General features: G+C 37.8%; 3 protein-coding genes across 4 annotated transcripts; 2 read left to right on the top strand and 1 right to left on the bottom strand.

Moving 5' to 3' along the window:
• Positions 1-721: 721 nt before the first annotated feature.
• Positions 722-2,928, top strand: LOC105250536 (zinc finger protein 830). Of its 2 annotated transcripts, none has more exons than XM_011256700.3 (4): positions 722-925; positions 1,310-1,763; positions 2,498-2,667; positions 2,746-2,927. In XM_011256700.3, exons 1-4 carry the CDS (start codon positions 822-824, stop codon positions 2,885-2,887), a joined length of 870 nt encoding a protein of 289 aa, XP_011255002.1. In that variant the 5' UTR covers positions 722-821; the 3' UTR covers positions 2,888-2,927. The 2 variants fall into 2 exon arrangements, with proteins under 2 accessions (XP_011255002.1, XP_011255001.1); XM_011256699.3 differs by having other exon boundaries at positions 815-925; positions 1,304-1,763; positions 2,746-2,928.
• Positions 2,929-13,134: 10,206 nt separating this feature from the next.
• LOC112638429 lies at positions 13,135-13,925 on the bottom strand. Its single transcript, XM_025410149.1, has 2 exons — positions 13,721-13,925; positions 13,135-13,248 (listed from the first exon to the last, which is right to left on the bottom strand). The coding sequence occupies exons 1-2, from the start codon at positions 13,916-13,918 to the stop codon at positions 13,135-13,137; spliced, it is 312 nt and encodes a 103-aa protein (XP_025265934.1). The 5' UTR covers positions 13,919-13,925.
• Positions 13,926-15,024: 1,099 nt separating this feature from the next.
• On the top strand, positions 15,025-16,368 carry LOC112638415. Its single transcript, XM_025410075.1, has one exon. The coding sequence runs from the start codon at positions 15,025-15,027 to the stop codon at positions 16,366-16,368; it is 1,344 nt and encodes a 447-aa protein (XP_025265860.1).
• Positions 16,369-17,735: the final 1,367 nt, after the last annotated feature.

Consider the following 17,735-nt stretch of genomic DNA (forward strand, 5'->3'; position numbering starts at 1 on the left):
ATCTTAAATATAAGATCGGACTATGAATACCGGCCTTAAGTCAACCTCGGACCAGATTTAAGACGATCTTAAATATAAGATCGGACTATGAATACCGGCCATAGAGGCCGTAACTGTTAACTTATGCCGGAACCAGTAAAGTTCAATATTGGAATTTCAATGCTTTTGTTCATGCATTCAGCGTGACCGGTATTCATAGTCCGATCTTATATTTAAGATCGTCTTAAGTCTGGTCCGAGGTTGACTTAAGACCTCCTTCAACCAATCAAATAGCTGCGTAGCATTTCAAGCTCGAACTTAAACGATCTCAAATATAAGATCGGACTATGAATACCGGCCTATCGTTTGCCTAGTCGTATGCTGTGAGCCATCCTCTAAGTTCCCCCTCCAGACCGGCGGAGTGACGGAGACAGCACCTTACTTCATAGGGAGCGTCCCGTTTGACCACGTTGCGATTGACCACAGCCAATTATATCGACCTGTGCCTAGGGTAACCAGCAACGATTAACCAATCAGAGAGTCCTATTTTGAATTGGCCAATTGGCAACGTGGTCAATCGGGTGCCATCCTACTTCATATCGTTCTGTCCTTTAGAAGACGCGGACAACTCCACTCACGCTGGGTCTACATTATATATGTCTATGTTCGCACCTCGCATCACTTTTTCGAGTTATTTTATACAGATGTTAGCGGTCTAGTGTATTATAGAAGTTTGTGGTTGTATTAATAAACTATAAAAGATAAAATCGATTGACGGCATGTTAAGCTATTATAAAAAAATATATATTTTGTTACATGCAGTGTGATATAATCGAGTGAAAATGTCATTGGGAAGAAAATTGACGCAGAATGATTTGCGTAAGGCTATGAATGAACAGAAGAAGAAATTTGGCATAATTAAAAAGATCGATTCGCCATTAGCAAAATATCCTTTTTATAATCTTAAAAATTTAAGAAACTTATTTTAGGAATTTTTTTAAATCTTCAAAACAATCACATTATACGTTCTTATTAGATGTATATTATGATATTTCTATTTAATTTTAATAATTAGGAATTTCGCTATGAACAAAATTTTACTATGAGCAGTAAACAACAGCTTTTAGTACATTGAAATATGAACAATCGTTAAAATTAAGTTCACTAATTATAAAAGCAAAAGAAATTAATATATATAAATTTCATGAGTTATGATTGTAATATGCATTTTATAATTAATATATTAATGTAATTTATTAAATAGTTAATATAATTTAATTCTTATATCTAATTGACTTTGGAAATATTCTTAACTGATCAACACATATACAGATTCAGGTCAACTTATGTGCATCTTATGCAAATCAATTGTACGCAACGAAACAGTTTGGCCTGTTCATTTAAATTCCAAAATACATAAGGAAAATATAACATTAGCAAAAACAACCAAACTAGAAACAGAAAGCACTACAAGAACATCTAATGTTTTATCATTCAAAAGACCTTTTTCTCCGTCACAAGATATTGTTGTTAATAAAAAGATAAAAACAATATTGAAAAATTCTAACTCAAAAGAAATACAATCAAAATCAATCTTGCCAACAGATTTTTTTCATAATAATTTGAAACAAGTGAATAGTATATCTTTGCAAAAATTAGAGAGCAAAGAGCCTACAGTTAATGTTGCGGATATACATTTGGAAGCAGAAGAAGAAAAAATAAAGGATACAAATCTAACTGTTCTTCCAGAAGGATTTTTTGACGATCCAATAATGGATGCTAAAGTAAGATTAACATAAAGTAAATATAACACATTACCAAAAATAAATATAATACACTACCAAAAGTTATTAATAAGATAACATTTATATTAATATAAATAAAAATATGATAATTAAGAAACGAGCACTAAGAGCCTACAAAACGCGGATGGCAATGCGTAAATTATTTCGAACATTAATTGTTCGCGAAAAATTTTAAAGACATACACATATGCCAAGTTATAGATTCTCTTGGTTTGAGACTTCTATAACACCCCCTTTACCCCCTGGAGAGATGTAGACAGGAAACATCTCTCCAGGGGGGTAAAGGGGGTGTTATAGAAGTCTCAAACTAAGAGAATCTATAACTTGGCATATGTGTATATGTCTTTAAAAAATTTTTCGCGAACAATTAATGTTCGAAATAATTTACGCATTGCCATCCGCGTTTTGTAGGCTCTTAATGCTCATTTCTTAATTATCATGTTGTTAAATACATAGAGCCGTATTATTTACCAATTTATAAATAAAAATATATAGAATATTTTTAATATTTAATATGATAATAAAAGTAAAGTAAAAGAGATAAGACTTAAAACAATTAATTATATAGATACTAAGCATGTTATCTCATTAAAAGATGCAATAGTATACTCAATATTTTTCTTCATTTTATCTTATTTTTCTTTATTCTATCTTATTTTTCTTCAATTACTATATTTCTATTTCTTTATTTAACTATCTTTTTTTGTTTCTAGGTACGTAATGTTGAATATAAAGATCCCATTGAAGAAGAGTGGGAAAAATTTCAAAAAGAAATTAAAGAAGAGACTGCGCAATCTGCACAAATTATTGCTGATGATCAAGAAGAAGCAACAACAGAAAGACAAATGGATGAAATTGAGGAGCAAATTAGACATTGGTCTAGGTATTTTTCCAATATTTATATCTGAGAAAGTAAATAATTTAAAAATGTATATATTGCAAGTTAATTTTCTTATTAAAGGGTAATAGATCTTGCAAAACATATGGAGCAAGTGCAAAGTACTGATAGAAAGCAGGAAAATATTGATGATGATGATTTAAGCAGTGATGAAACAGAGTTTGAGGAGTTTCTTGATTGGCGAGCGAAAAATTCATATAAATAAAACATTGATGTGATTTTGTAAATATTTCGTACTTTCTTGATAAGAAAATTATTTATTTAAAGTTATAAATTTAATTGTTAAGTTCATATTTGGCTGCAATTTTTCTTAATCGTAAAAATATTGCTGTAAGAATGATAAATATATGATACATTTGTATCTTAAAGGTTATCTTGTAGCCAATGCAAGAAATACTAATATCTGTAATTAATTTTGTATTAAATACTTTTTATTTGAAAAAAGTACATAATTTATTACTTGTTGTAATTTTACCTTTTTTTATTTTCAACTTTTAATTTTAGATAGATGTTCATTTTATTTATTTTTTTGACGATATTCAAATTTATCATTTTTTGCTAACTTTATCATTCTAGATGACTAAAATAATTGTTAAGAAAGAAGATTGATGTAATTCTTGCATAGGTGTATTATAAGATTTTATTAAAATGAATTTGAAGAATAAAAATATATTAATTTTAAATACACATTTGATATAGATGATGTATATATGTAATATACACCATACACACACACACACACACACACACATACATATTTATATATGTTTTTATATATTCTATTTATTTTTTATTATATTTTTCATATTATATATATTCTCTCTCTTACAAGGATTATATACACATCATATATATATATATATATATATATATATATATATATATATTTATATAGTGTGTATATAATCCTTGCAAAAGAGAGAATATGTACAGGGTGATTCATTTTAATTTTAACAGGCAAATATTTTGAAAAATATGCGAGATACGAAAAAATATTTCAGACAAAAGTTATATGATTTTAAAGGAAATATAAGATGGTGTCATTAATTTGACCTTAAATAGTTACTTGAAGGTTACATGAAGGTCATCATCAATTTTTTAAAAGGGATCGCCTATTTTTTATTATATATTCTTGTAGCTTATCTCGAGAGCTTTCCAAAACACTATAATTAAGTTAGTTTTCATTAAATAATTTCCGAGTTATGAGGCTTGAAATCGTTTTTTAATTTTACACAAACCGTAAAATATTCAATTTTCGATTATCTTACCTTAATACTTTTACGTAGAAAATAATGAGGAATTGATGTAAAGAAAACACATAGTTATTTCGAAAAAAGAAATGTAATTTGCAATTAATTATATATTTTCTCTTAAAATTAACTATATGTTTTCTTTACAATTGATTCCTCTCACTATTTTGTACAGAAAAGTATTAAGGTAAGATAATCGAAAAATGAATATTTTACAAGATATTTTATGGTTTATGTAAAATTAAGAAATTATTTCAAGTCTCGTAACTCGGAAAGTACTTAATGAAAACTAACTTAATTATAATGTTTTGGAAAGCTTTCGAGATAAGCTACAAGAATATGTAATAAAAAATAGGCGGTTCCATTTAAAAAATTGAGTGACCTTCAAGTAACTATTTAAGGTCAAATTAATGACACCATCTTATCTCCTTTAAAACCATATAACTTTTGTCTGAAACATTTTTTAGTATCTTGCATATTTTTCAAAATATTTGCCTGTTAAGATTAAAATGAATCACCCTATATAATATGAAAAATATAATAAAAAATAAATATAAAGATGAGATATATATCAGCTACTAATAAATAATGCTAATAATAAAATTAATATAAAGGAGTAATTATGATATACATAATTTAAAAATATGTTTCTATATTGTATATTAATGTTCTTTATAAAATATTAGAAATGAGAGGGAGAAAAAATTATATAAACCACTACCTATAATCATATTTTTTAAATACTTTTATCAATGTCCTCATTTGATTGCTTTCAGATTATATAATATTAATTGTTCAATTGTTTCAATGAAATCATAAGTATGATACAATGTAATCAATAATTGAGTTGTTTGCAATTTATGTTACTACATAAAAACAATCATTAAATATTTTTAGAGGCTTTATTATTGTTATAATATATTTACTTGCAAATTTATTATCGTATTTATAGATCATTATAATCTATGCATTGATGCAGATATAGATGCTTAAATAGGATATCCTATTAAATCCTCTCATATTTAATTTGAACATTTAAATCTATTTCCGTTATATTTTAAAATTTGGAAATACGTCAAAAAAAAAGATTGTGTTAAAAGAACAAATGTTATGATAAATAAAAATTTTTCTTAAAATTTATATTTGTCCATTTTAAAGTTGTAGATATTTTTTAAAATAGGTTATGTATTTTCATCATCGCATTGTAAAAATTTAGCAAAATGGCTGACTTGTAATTTTAAGACATTTATGCTCTTCTTCTTCTTCTATATTATAACTTCTTCTATATTATAGCTTCTATATTATTCTATATTAGGCTTTTAGAAGGATTCGCTTATATGTCAGTTAGTGTTAATTAAAATTAAAATAAGCTGCAGATGATCTTGACAAGCAAAGAAGACAAAGCACAAAAATGACCGCATTCAGCGGACTAAATCACTAAACATAACAATCGAACATCATTGGTTTTTACTTTTAGATCCAATCAGTGTCGAATTACATCCGAAAGTCTAGTAATATTTTCCAAATGTTGAGTCCGCTGATTGCAGACTTCAGAAACTCATTTGGACCTTTCCAAATTTCTATTTTTTTGTAATCGTTTACTTGTTTATAGATGATTGTAAGATTAATTAAAATGTTTGTCAGATCAGTCTTTGGCTGTAAAATAGAAAATAAAAATGATCGTTATCCATATACAGCACAGAAGCTTGCATCAATATTGCTACAATGTGTGACATCCCGCCATTTTAAAAATTATTAGGTTTAATTATTATAAGGCACTAAATATATGAGTATTCTATACTCCGCCATTTTTAATCCATCCCCCCACCCCATATAATCTCACTAACCTATCTACTATAATCTCAGCTTAGCGACGAGGCGAGTGACACGAGAAACAAGGAGGGGGAATGGATTAAAAATGGCGGAGTATAGAATATCTGTATATTTAGTGCTCTAGTTATTATTCACTTACCCATCTTGTTTCTTTAGTATAACCATAGGATAAAGACGAATATTCGATTTTATTACCTATAATCCAATTTTATTCTCTATTATCGTTAATTTTAACCTTAATATACGCATATAAGAATTTTAACATTCAAAATATTGATTATAACACTTGCTTACCGTTCCTATTATACACGGTTATTTAACCTGCTAATTAATTATGTACTCCTTAATCGATATACAGGGTGTTCAAAAAGTCCCGGTACGGGGGAATAACTCGAAAAGTAAGGGTCGGATAAAGAAACTTTTCGGACAAAAGTTGTAGAGCTTACTCCGAGCTTTTATCTCGTGACCTTGAGTTTGACCTTGAGCTTGACCTTCAAGGTTATTTAAAGGTCAAAGTGTTTTTTTAAAATGGGAACCCCTATTTTTGATTGTATATTCTTATAGCTGACCTCGAGAGCTTTCCAAAACACTATAATAAAATATTTTTCCCTCAAGCATTTATCGAGTTATGAGGCTTCAAATCATTTCTTAATTTTACATAAACCGTAAAATATCTTGTAAAATATTCACTTTTCGATTATTTTACCTTAATACTTTTATGTACAAAATAATGAGAGGAATCAATTGGTGTAAAGAAAACATACAGTTGTTTTTAAGAAAAAATATGTAATTGTTAATTGCAAATTACATATTTTTTTTTCGGAACAATTATGTGTTTTTTTTTAGATCAATTGATTCCTCTCATTATTTTGTACATAAAAGTATTAAGGTAAAATAATCGAAAAGTGAATATTTTACAAGATATTTTACGGTTTATGTAAAATTAAGAAATGATTTGAAGCCTCATAACTCGATAAATGCTTGAGGGAAAAATATTTTATTATAGTGTTTTGAAAAGCTCTCGAGGTCAGCTATAAGAATATAGAATCAAAAATAGGGGTTCCCATTTTAAAAAAACACTTTGACCTTTAAATAACCTTGAAGGTCAAGCTCAAGGTCAAACTCAAGGTCACGAGATAAAAGCTCGGAGTAAGCCCTACAACTTTTGTCCGAAAAGTTTCTTTGTCCGACCCTTACTTTTCGAGTTATTCCCCCGTACCGGGACTTTTTGAACACCCTGTATAATACGGACTTTTTGTGCATGCTAAATTTAAACTTTAAACAATGCGACCTAAATAAATAATTTAAGTAAAAAAGGTATTTCCAGGGAATTATTGGATTGATTTTAAATGAATAACTACCAAATTATTCCAACTCTTTGAAATGCTTTATTTAAAATTTGTGTAAATAACTTCCTTTATATGCTGTAATTTAAATTCAATTATTCTACTAAAATTGACACATATTTCTAAATCTTTTCTAAAATATAAGGGAAGTTATACGTATATATAATGACTCTATAATCCTAATACCGATAGCGTTAGATATTAATATTAAAATTAAGAGCGCATAACTTTTGCGTGAGGTAATCAAAGAGGAAGTCATAAATATGTCAAACATTGATTTTCCAGAGATGTCAACCGACACCTCCGATGAAATTCACGCATTACCCTTTGCTCATCGCCGCGCCTCAATGAAAAAGATATCTCTGTCTAAACAATTGATAAGAAATTCGGTGATGCTTCCGAGATAAGCTACTTCATGTTGTAAGAATTCACATTTATCTGGTTGTAATTTTTTAAAATTTGCATCTCGTAATTTTTGCATTAATTTATTAAATTTAATTTCATGTTCTTTTAATGATCTTACATATATGACAATATCCATGTATACAAATAATTCATTACCTTGTAATCCGGAGAGATTTGTCCATTATCCATTAACCTTTGGAATGTTGCAGGGGCGTTTTTTAAACCGAAGGGCATTCTTTTAAATTGGTAATGCCCATAAGGAGTTGAAAAAGCAGTTTTGGGAGCATCCTTGGAGGCCATGGGAATTTGATGGATATGAGCGGCGTAGTTGCGTGACTTTAACTTTGTTTCGCAGTTTCTCCTAAACAAAGGCGCATTGGCACAAACGGCTGTTGGGTTTTTATCACCTACATGCAAACTATCGAACGCACTATGACTCGTTCGGAAAACGATTTTCTAGTTGACGTCATCTCCTTGTTAGTTCTCGCACGCTATTGCCAGACTGCATACGCCAGCAGTACGTAATTACAGCTGAGCGGACATGTGAGTGTAATCATAGTGCGCAGGCGTCGAACTCACACGTACGCTTACACTCACATGTCCGCTCAGCTATAGTTGCGTGCTGCTGGCGTATGCAGTCTGGTAACAGCGTGCGAGAACTAACACGTTTTATTAAAAATCTTGTGTTCGCGTAGTAAATTAAATCAACTTAAAAGTCTAAATTTTCAAATCCAGAAGATCTTAAGAGAATTAATAATAAATGTCCAGCAATTATATTTGCTGTTAAACATATATTTAATTGGAATATATGCCAATTTTATTGGCAGCGCCAAGTTTTTTTAATTAAAATTTTTTTTACTATTTATCTTGTACAAATTTTTATTCTTAGTTGGCGCAATTTTTGTATATCACTATTTTTGTAGACAATATGACAGTTGGATACAATTAGTGCATGAACTTAGCGCCCTTTTTTTACCTTTTTTTAAAAAGGTAAGTTTTTGGGGATTATATCACTTCTTTTTTTAAATTTGCTAAAAGATATTATATTAAAAAAAGTATGTATATACATATATATATATATATATATATATATATATATATATATATATAGATATATTCTTTTAATATATAAGCAAATTATATAAAAATATATATAGAATAAGTGTATATAATATACATTATATATATATATATATATATATTATATACATTATATATATTATATATACAGGGTCTACCAAAAGTGTGGAAACCCCTAAATATCTCGGAAAATATACGTTTTACAGAAAAGTGTTTCCAACAAAAGTTGTAGGGTTTAAGAAGATCTATATACTGATTCTATCAGTTTGACCTTGGATGGCGTCGTCAAGGTCAGGTCAAGGTCACATTGACTTTTTTAAATGACACCCCCTACATTTGATTGCATATTCTTATAGCTTAATTCAAGAGCTTTCCAAAACACTATAATAATGTTCATTTTTATTAAATACTTTGCGAGTTATGAGGGTTGAATGATAGAGTAGCGCCGGTATTAACATTATCCAAGGTGTACTACATGGAGGTTACTCGCTCGGATTTGCATCTGTTGTGTGTGTGATCCAGCTAACTAAGGCAAGATCGGTCGTGGATCCAGTCAGCAAAAGCAAAGACCCAACCAAATTACAATCGAGCATTTAAAGACCTGGAAAGCAATCGACATAGTAAACAGTAAATAAATTTGTGGATGCTCATTTATCATAATAATTGTTCGAAATGTGTGCGTGTGCGTGCGTGCGGTGCGTGTATACAGAGATCAGGTTAGGTTGCACCAAACGATTGCAAATGTGTTTCAATGTGTTAAAGTAAATGCTGAAAGTGGCTGCCATTTACTTCCTGACAATATGCTAATCTTTGGTAGAATGTAGAAATGACTTTACGATTCGTTTCAAAAGGTATCAAAGCCATTTCATCCCTTATTCGCTGTATCAATTCGTGAATGGTTTTAGGTTTTGTTCTGTAAACCTTACTCTTCAGATATCCCCATAGATAATAATCAAGAGGAGTTAGATCTGGTGACCGAGGTGGCCAATCCTCTCCTCCCTCATTTCCGTTCCTTCTTCCTATCCACCGTAGCGGAAAAGTCTCATTTAAAATACGACGTGGTCCTGCACCAAAATGAGCAGGAGCTCCATCATGCTGAAACCATATTTCTTGGAAATTATTTGGAAAAGTATTCTGTATGGCTGGAATTATTTGATCAACAAGTAATCTCTCATACCTTTGAGCGTTCAAATATTCTTCAAAAAAAAACGGCCCTATTAAATAGCCATCTATTATTCCGCACCATACATTTATTTTTTGTGGATGTTGTGTGTGAGTTTCCCGCACCCAATTCGGATTCTCATCTGACCAGAAACGAAAATTTTGATTATTAACTTCTCCCGTTAAGGTAAAAGTTGCCTCGTCTGTGAAAACAATTTGATAAGGGAAGATGGGCCGGACATCTATTAGTGCCATCATTCTTTCACAGAAATGTATACGACGCTCCTCATCTCCGTTTTGCAATTCTTGAACGTATTGCAATTTATATGGATGGAACTTGTTCTTCTTTAAAATTCTCCAAACCGACATGGGAGCAATATCGTGAGTTTGAGCGACTCTCTGAACACTAGAATTGGGATCTTCAATAAATGTCTGCAAAACATCAAGTTGTTTTTCTTCGTTGGTTGCAGACAATGGTCTTCCTGACTTAGAGCGATTTCTTACGCTACCAGTTTGTCTAAAACGTTCTATTGTTTTTAACACAGTGGACTTATTAATTCGACGGTTCGGATACGTGTCATTAAATAATCGAACGACATCAGAGAACGATCTTTCGTTATCACCCCATCCACGCATCATGAGGATAGTGATTCTTTCACGTTCCGACAAGTCGCCAGCCATTTTTAAAACGTTTAATTTTAATTAATCGTACGTTGTATTTGGACGATAACAATTAATTTCTGCTTGCTCAAAGCTGAAGTTAGAAGGTGCTCGTTCTTTGATAGCTTTATACATTCTTAGTTGAATTTTAAATGCGAGTTAGACTGCATGTAGTGCGTCACATAGCGGTAAATGAAGGAACTAACGAGACGTTTCATACACGTTTTATGGAGCAATTTTTTGGCAATTTGACTTCAGCGAAATATGAGGATATGTTGAGGAATCGATCTTGCCTTAGTTAGCTGGATCACACACACAACAGATGCAAATCCGAGCGAGTAACCTCCATGTAGTACACCTTGGATAATGTTAATACCGGCGCTACTCTATCATTCAACCCTCATAACTCGCAAAGTACTTAATAAAAATGAACATTATTATAGTGTTTTGGAAAGCTCTTGAATTAAGCTATAAGAATATGCAATCAAATGTAGGGGGTGTCATTTAAAAAAGTCAATGTGACCTTGACCTGACCTTGACGACGCCATCCAAGGTCAAACTGATAGAATCAGTATATAGATCTTCTTAAACCCTACAACTTTTGTTGGAAACACTTTTCTGTAAAACGTATATTTTCCGAGATATTTAGGGGTTTCCACACTTTTGGTAGACCCTGTATACAGGGTGACCCATTTTAACTTAGGCAGCCAAATAACTCGAAAACCAAACCCAGGAGAGAAAAATGTTTCAGACAAAAGTTGTTTGGTTTCGAGGGGGCCATAAGATGGTACCATTGGTTTGACCTTGAAGAGTCATTTGAAGGTCACGTGAAGGTCACCTCAATTTTTTTAAATGGCACCCCCTATTTTTTATTACATATTCTTGTAGCTGACCTCGAGAGCTTTCCAAAACACTATAATAAAATATTTTTTTGTTGAGTATTTTTCAAGTTATGAGGCTTGAATAATTTCTTAATTCTACATAAATCATAAAATATCTAGTGAAATATTCATTTTTCGATTATTTTACCTTAATACTTTTATGCACAAAATAATGTGAAAAATCGATTGGTGTAAAGAAAACACATAGTTATTTTTAAGAAAAAATATGTAATTAGCAATTAACAATTACATATTTTTTCTTAGAAACAACTAGGTGTTTTCTTTACACCAATTGATTCCTCTCATTATTTTGTACATAAAAGTATGAAGGTAAGATAATCGAAAAATGAATGGTTTACTAGATATTTTATGGTTTATGTAAAATTAAGAAATTATTTCAAGCCTTATAACTCAAAAAGTACTTAATAAAAAGGTACTTAATTATAGTGTTTTGGAAAGCTCTCGAGATAAGCTACAAGAATATGCAATGAAAAATAGGGGTTCCCATTTAAGATTTCAAACTTGCCCCCCCTCACCGCCCAGGGGGAGGGGTGGGGGGGCTGATTTTAACGTCATTGTACGTCCCCCTCGAAATGACGAAATTTTGATTCTAACCATTTTTTCGTAGTGTGCTTATTTTTCGAGTTATTTGGCTGCCTAAGTTAAAATGGGTCACCCTGTATATATATGAATGATAAATTGTTGAATTTAATATGTATTATTAATGTATATGTATATATATATATATATATATATACATTAATAAATTTTGAATCACCCTGTATATATATATGAATGATAAATTGTTGTTATAAATTTAATATTTATTATTAATGTATATATATACATTAATAAATTTTGAATCACCCTCTATATATATATATATATATATATATATATATATATATATTGTTCGAAATTCATAGTCATCATTTTTAATTTAATATTCGCGTAGCTAAAATCCGCCTTTTTCTATTATAAAATTCGAAATTAACGGGCGACGAGAAACTTCTCGAAAAATCTATTTTCGACAAAAACCCGACCGTTCGAGTTATCTCTCGTTTTTTTCGGTACTTAAGAAACGCTCAGTATAAACAGTTGACAATAACATTGTCAACCGTCGACAATGGCTAAGCAACAAAAGGGCATGCGCACCCATACGTCACGATCAGCTGATCAAAAAAGACCGTGCGCATGACAAGTACAAAAATCTTAACTCCTGACCTCATCGGCGGCCAATAATGCGCGGCGCCCTGAGGTCACCGCTAAAATATGAAATTAATTGGTCCACGCCGCAACGGGCCCAAAATCTCGCTCGCAATATAAGGGGCACCGCGCGTGGACCTGTGGAAGTCTCGTACTTTTCGTTAAACCGCTTTTACAGTAAAACCGCTTCGCTAAAAAATCGCTTTGTTCAACCGCTTATTGTACATGACCGCTTGCTCACTCAGACTTTTCTCTATTCCGGCATTATTTCAGTGTCTAAAAATAATTATATATATTTTTGTGTAAAACTTTATTATTTGTGTTTAAATAAAATTCTATAAAAAATACAAAAATATACGTGTCGTGTCTTATTGTTGCGTTCAATTGTGTGGTGTCCTGTCACAAAATTCTTCGGGACGCGCTTTCCGCATAAACTCATTTATTCGCGAACATTTTCTGGTCCTTCGAGCCGGATTTTTGCCATCCACATCCGCAATTCGTGAGTGAAGTTCTCGTGACATCCAGTGCGCGAAGCTGTGCAGAAAGACAATCACAATGAGTGCCGATTTAAAGGCATTGTTAGAAGCGCAGAACGACATCCACGGGCGAATGTCCCGCTCCGTGGACAATCTACGTAAGATGGGCATCTCCAGCATCACAGCTGAAGCAGTCCAAGCTCGCCTTCGCATCCTCGACACTCTGTGGACCAAGTTTGAGGCTCATCACGATCTCATAAGGACAACGCTGAAAGACAAATATCTCGAGAGTGAGTACGCAAAGGCAGACTTTATTGATATCGCGAAATCAACTTACGTATCTCAGCGGAGCATGCTTGTCGAGTACGCGAACAATGGGTGTGTTTCGGGGTCGCATCGCTACAGTAGCGCTACAGCTTTTTTGCTACAATTGTAGCAGAAAAAAATGGCGACCGCTACAATTGTAGCAGAAAGTCCTGAAACGTACTTTTATAGCGCTACCCAGACAGCACAAAAAGGCCAAAAGATGTCTTAAAGATGTCTAGAGGACTTTCTAGAAGACGTTTTTAAGTCGTTTTTTAGATGTTTTTTGGACATGTGTGCTGTCTGGGTACTATAGCGCTTTAATAACGTGAAACACGCTTATGTAGCGCTACAATAGCGCTACTGTAGCGATGCGTCCCCGAAACACACCCAATCTCAAAGGCGAGTCGTCCACCACGCCGAAGGTTGAGACTCACCAAGAACAGACGCTCAAAACCTCGCTGCCGCGGATCAAGCTTCAGCCATTCTCTGGCGCATACGGAGATTGGCCCGCGTTTCGCGATATCTTCTTGTCCATCATCGGGGGCAATTCGTCCATCTCCAACGTGGAAAAGCTCTACTATCTCCGCACTAGCTTGTCTGCTAGGGTCCTGCGGAAAAATTAATAAGATCATTGCCAATCGTCGGGGGCAATTACGAGTGGGCGTGGTCCATCCTAAGCTCTCATTACGAGAACAAGCGAGAGCTCATTCGCGCCAACTTCGCCGCGTACACCGTCGTGCCGAAGATGAAGGCCGCAACCGCCGACGAACTTAGCAGAATTTACGCCGCCACAACTGCCATCAATGCCCAGGAGAGCATCGACAGGCCTATAGACACACATGGAATGGATCTTTTTAATTACCTCCTTGTTGAGCGATTCGACCCGCAAACCAGAATGCAGTGGGAGTCCTCCATCCGCGATTCCGTCAACCGAGTAACGACGTCCTTATGGATTTTATCGCAAAGCAAATTCTCACGCTGAATGCCGTGCAGCCGGCCACTGTCGCGAAATCCGAAGAAGCTTCTCGGTCCGCGAAGTCGCACTTCGCGAAACGCGTATCTGACTCCTCAACTTGCGCCGCCTGCAAAGAAAAGCATTCCATTATGCAGTGCACGACGTTCAAGGCCAAAACCGTGGCCGAACGGAAAAACCTTGTGGAGGCAAACAAGCTGTGCTTCAACTGCCTCGGTAATCACTTCTTGGCGAAGTGTCAGTCGACCAAGACTTGCTTCACATGTAAGGCATGACACCGCTACTGCACGACGCGTACTCGTAATCCGACGGAGCGAGTTCGTTGTCCGCCACACACTTCGCGTCGGACCGCAAGGCGATCCTCCTCGCCACCGCACGGGTCACCATCAAGGATCATCTAGGAAGACCGCACGACGTCCGAGCGCTAATTGACCAAGGATCCGAGGTCTCCTTGGTCACCGAGGCTTTGGCGCAACGGTTGCGTCTGCCGCGGATCCGCTCCTCGATGAGAATAGCCGGCTGGAGGAGCATCCGGAGCAACCCGCGGACGGCTGTCGATGACGCTTTCCTCGGCAATCACTGGAGCAGCGCTCTCGGTTCAGGCGTATATCCTTCCGCGCCTCTCAACCTACCAGGGGCCTGTCGTGCGAGCCAGCATTACCTGGCGACACATACGCGGTCTCCTCCTGGCCGATCCACAATACCTTGACCGAGATCCAATCGAGATGTTGCTCGGCGCGGATGCCTACTCCGCCATTCTCCAGGATGGGCTCCGCAAGGGACGAGCCCATCGCGCAAAAGACCTCCCTCGGATGGATCCTGTCGGGCGGTCATCGAGCCACGACACAAGCCGGCCATACCGCCCATCAATGCACGATCGACCGCCAGCTGACTGACTTGGTGCAGCTCTTCTGGGAGCAGGAAAAGGAGCCTGCCGTTCCCGTCGCTCTCATCCCAGAGGAGAGAAGATACGAGAACATCTTCGCCCGCACGCACGTACACACCAGCACGGGACACTACATCGCGAGACTTCCCTTCGCCAGCTCTCCGCCCTCTCTCACGGAAACCCGCGGGCCGGCCGAGCATCTGCTCCACGCTATGGAGCGCCGCTGCAACAAGGACGCTCAATTCGGCAGCCTCTACCACAGCTTCATGCGAGAATACGACGACCTGCAACACATGGAAGTTGTAGATACTTCATCCGACAAATTGAACACCGCTAAGTGCTACTTACCGCATCATGGAGTGTTGCGAGAGACGAGCACTACCACGAAGCTCAGGGTCGTGTTCAACGGGTCTCAGCTCACGCCTCTGGGCACCTCACTCAACGCCAGTCTGCTGACTGGCGCCAATCTCCTGCCAGTTCTCGCTGACGTACTCCTTCGTTGGCGCTGGCACCGCTACGTCTTTGTGGCAGACATCGAGGAGATGTACCGCCAAATTCTCATCCATCCGGACGACCGCGATCATCAGCGGATACTTTGGTGGCATCGCGCCGCCAACGACATCCGCGAATACCGCTTACGAACGGTCACGTATGGCTTGGCGTGCGCGCCATTCCTCGTCATACGGACCTTACACCAGCTCGCCGACGACGAAGGTCAACGATTTCCGCGAGGAGCTGTCGCGCTGCGCCGCGATACTTACGTGGACGACATCGTGACCGGCGCGAGCACCCTCTCGGAGGCCACCTCAGCACAACGAGAACTCCGCAGCTTCTGCATGGCGGGTGGGTTTCCGCTTCGGAAATGGGTGGCCAACAACCTCAGCATTCTGGACGGAGTTCCACACGAGCACCGGCTCACCCACTCACCTCACTCGTGGTCACACGAAAGCCACGCGACACTTGGTCTTCATTGGCACCCGGTCAGTGACCACTTCACATTTTCGGAACAGGCACGTCACTTTAACGAACTCACAAAACGGCGTGTCCTGTCCGAAACCGCTCGAATGTTTGACCCGCTGGGCTGGTTCACTCCGGTCACAATGCGGGCTAAAATCTTGATCCAGTCTGGCTCTAGAAACTGGACTGGGACACTCCTCTTCCATCGACGGACGCGCTTGCCTGAAGGAACTTGCTCTCACAACTTCCACGCTTCAACGAGATAAGAATATCTCGCTGGCTCGGCAGCGACGGTCCACACTCACGCGTCGAACTCCATGGATTCGCCGAGGCCTCAGAGTGAGGGTACGCCGCCGTGATGTACCTCCGCTCCTCCACCGGAAAAACCGCCACACTCAGCTTGCTGTCCGCGAAAGCCAAGGTTGCCTCCGTGAAGCCCGTGTCCTTGCCACGACTCGAGCTGTGCGCGGCCGCACTTTTAACGAACCTCGTCGTTCACACGCGCACTTTGTTGAGTTTGTCCTCAGCTCCAGTCTTCCTCTGGTCGGACTCTAGGGTCACGCTGCACTGGATCCACGGCCACGCCTCCCGCTGGAAGACCTTCGTGGCCAATAGAGTGTCGCAAATCCAGGTCCAACTACCCGAAGCGCAATGGCAACATGTGCCGGGCAAGGACAATCCAGCCGACTGCGCCTCCCGGGGAGTCCTGCCAAGCGACCTGGTCGATCATCCTTTGGACCGGACCATCCTGGCTCCGAGAGGACAAGGCAAGGTGGCCAAGCGACGACGGCGTCCTGCCGGACGCAGACTTGCCAGAGCAGAGAGCCGCCTCCTCACTCGCAGCCGCCATCAAAGACGTCACCGAACCTGGATTCCTCCTTCGCTTCTCATCGCTGCACAGGCTCCTCAGGGTAACAGCTTGGTGCCTTCGATGGCGGAGACCAGGCATCCGGAGGACACGCGACGCCACTCACACCGCGCTCCCGCTCGAGCCTCATGAGATCGAGGACGCATTCGTACGTTGGATTCGCACCACACAGGCACTTCACTTCCATAGCGAACTCGCAGCACTAAGCCACGGACGTGGCTTGCCGTCACGAAGTCCGCTCGCCAAGTTAAGTCCGTTCCTCGATGACAGCGGGGTAATGCGAGTCCGGGGACGACTCAAACACGCTCCTGTCTCATGACGAGCGGCACCCCGTCATCATCCCGCCGGAGTCCAAATTAATCCACCTGCTGGTGGATTCCTGCCACCGGCGGAGTCTGCACGGAGGAGTACAGCTTACTCTCGGATTGCTTCGTCAACGAGTCTGGATCCCACGTGGTCGAGCCGTCGTCAAACGGGCAATCCACCGATGCGTTAGCACGCGATGGAGAGTCGTCGCACCGCAACCGCTAATGGGCAATCTTCCGCGGGAACGAGTGACTCCTGCACGCCCGTTTCTGCGCACCGGGGTCGACTACGCCGGCCCGATCCTCATCCGGACCAACAAGGGACGAGGCCACCGGGCAAGCAAGGGCTTCATCTCCGTCTTCGTCTGCCTCAGCACCAAGGCAGTTTGTTCACTTGGAGGCAGTCACTGATTATACGGCCGAGGCGTTCCTGGCTGCCTTCCGCCGCTTCGTCTCCCGG

This window comes from Camponotus floridanus, unplaced genomic scaffold, assembly GCF_003227725.1.
Source record: "Camponotus floridanus strain SB8 unplaced genomic scaffold, Cflo_v7.5 scaffold3, whole genome shotgun sequence".
Classification (NCBI taxonomy): Eukaryota; Metazoa; Arthropoda; class Insecta; order Hymenoptera; family Formicidae; genus Camponotus; species Camponotus floridanus.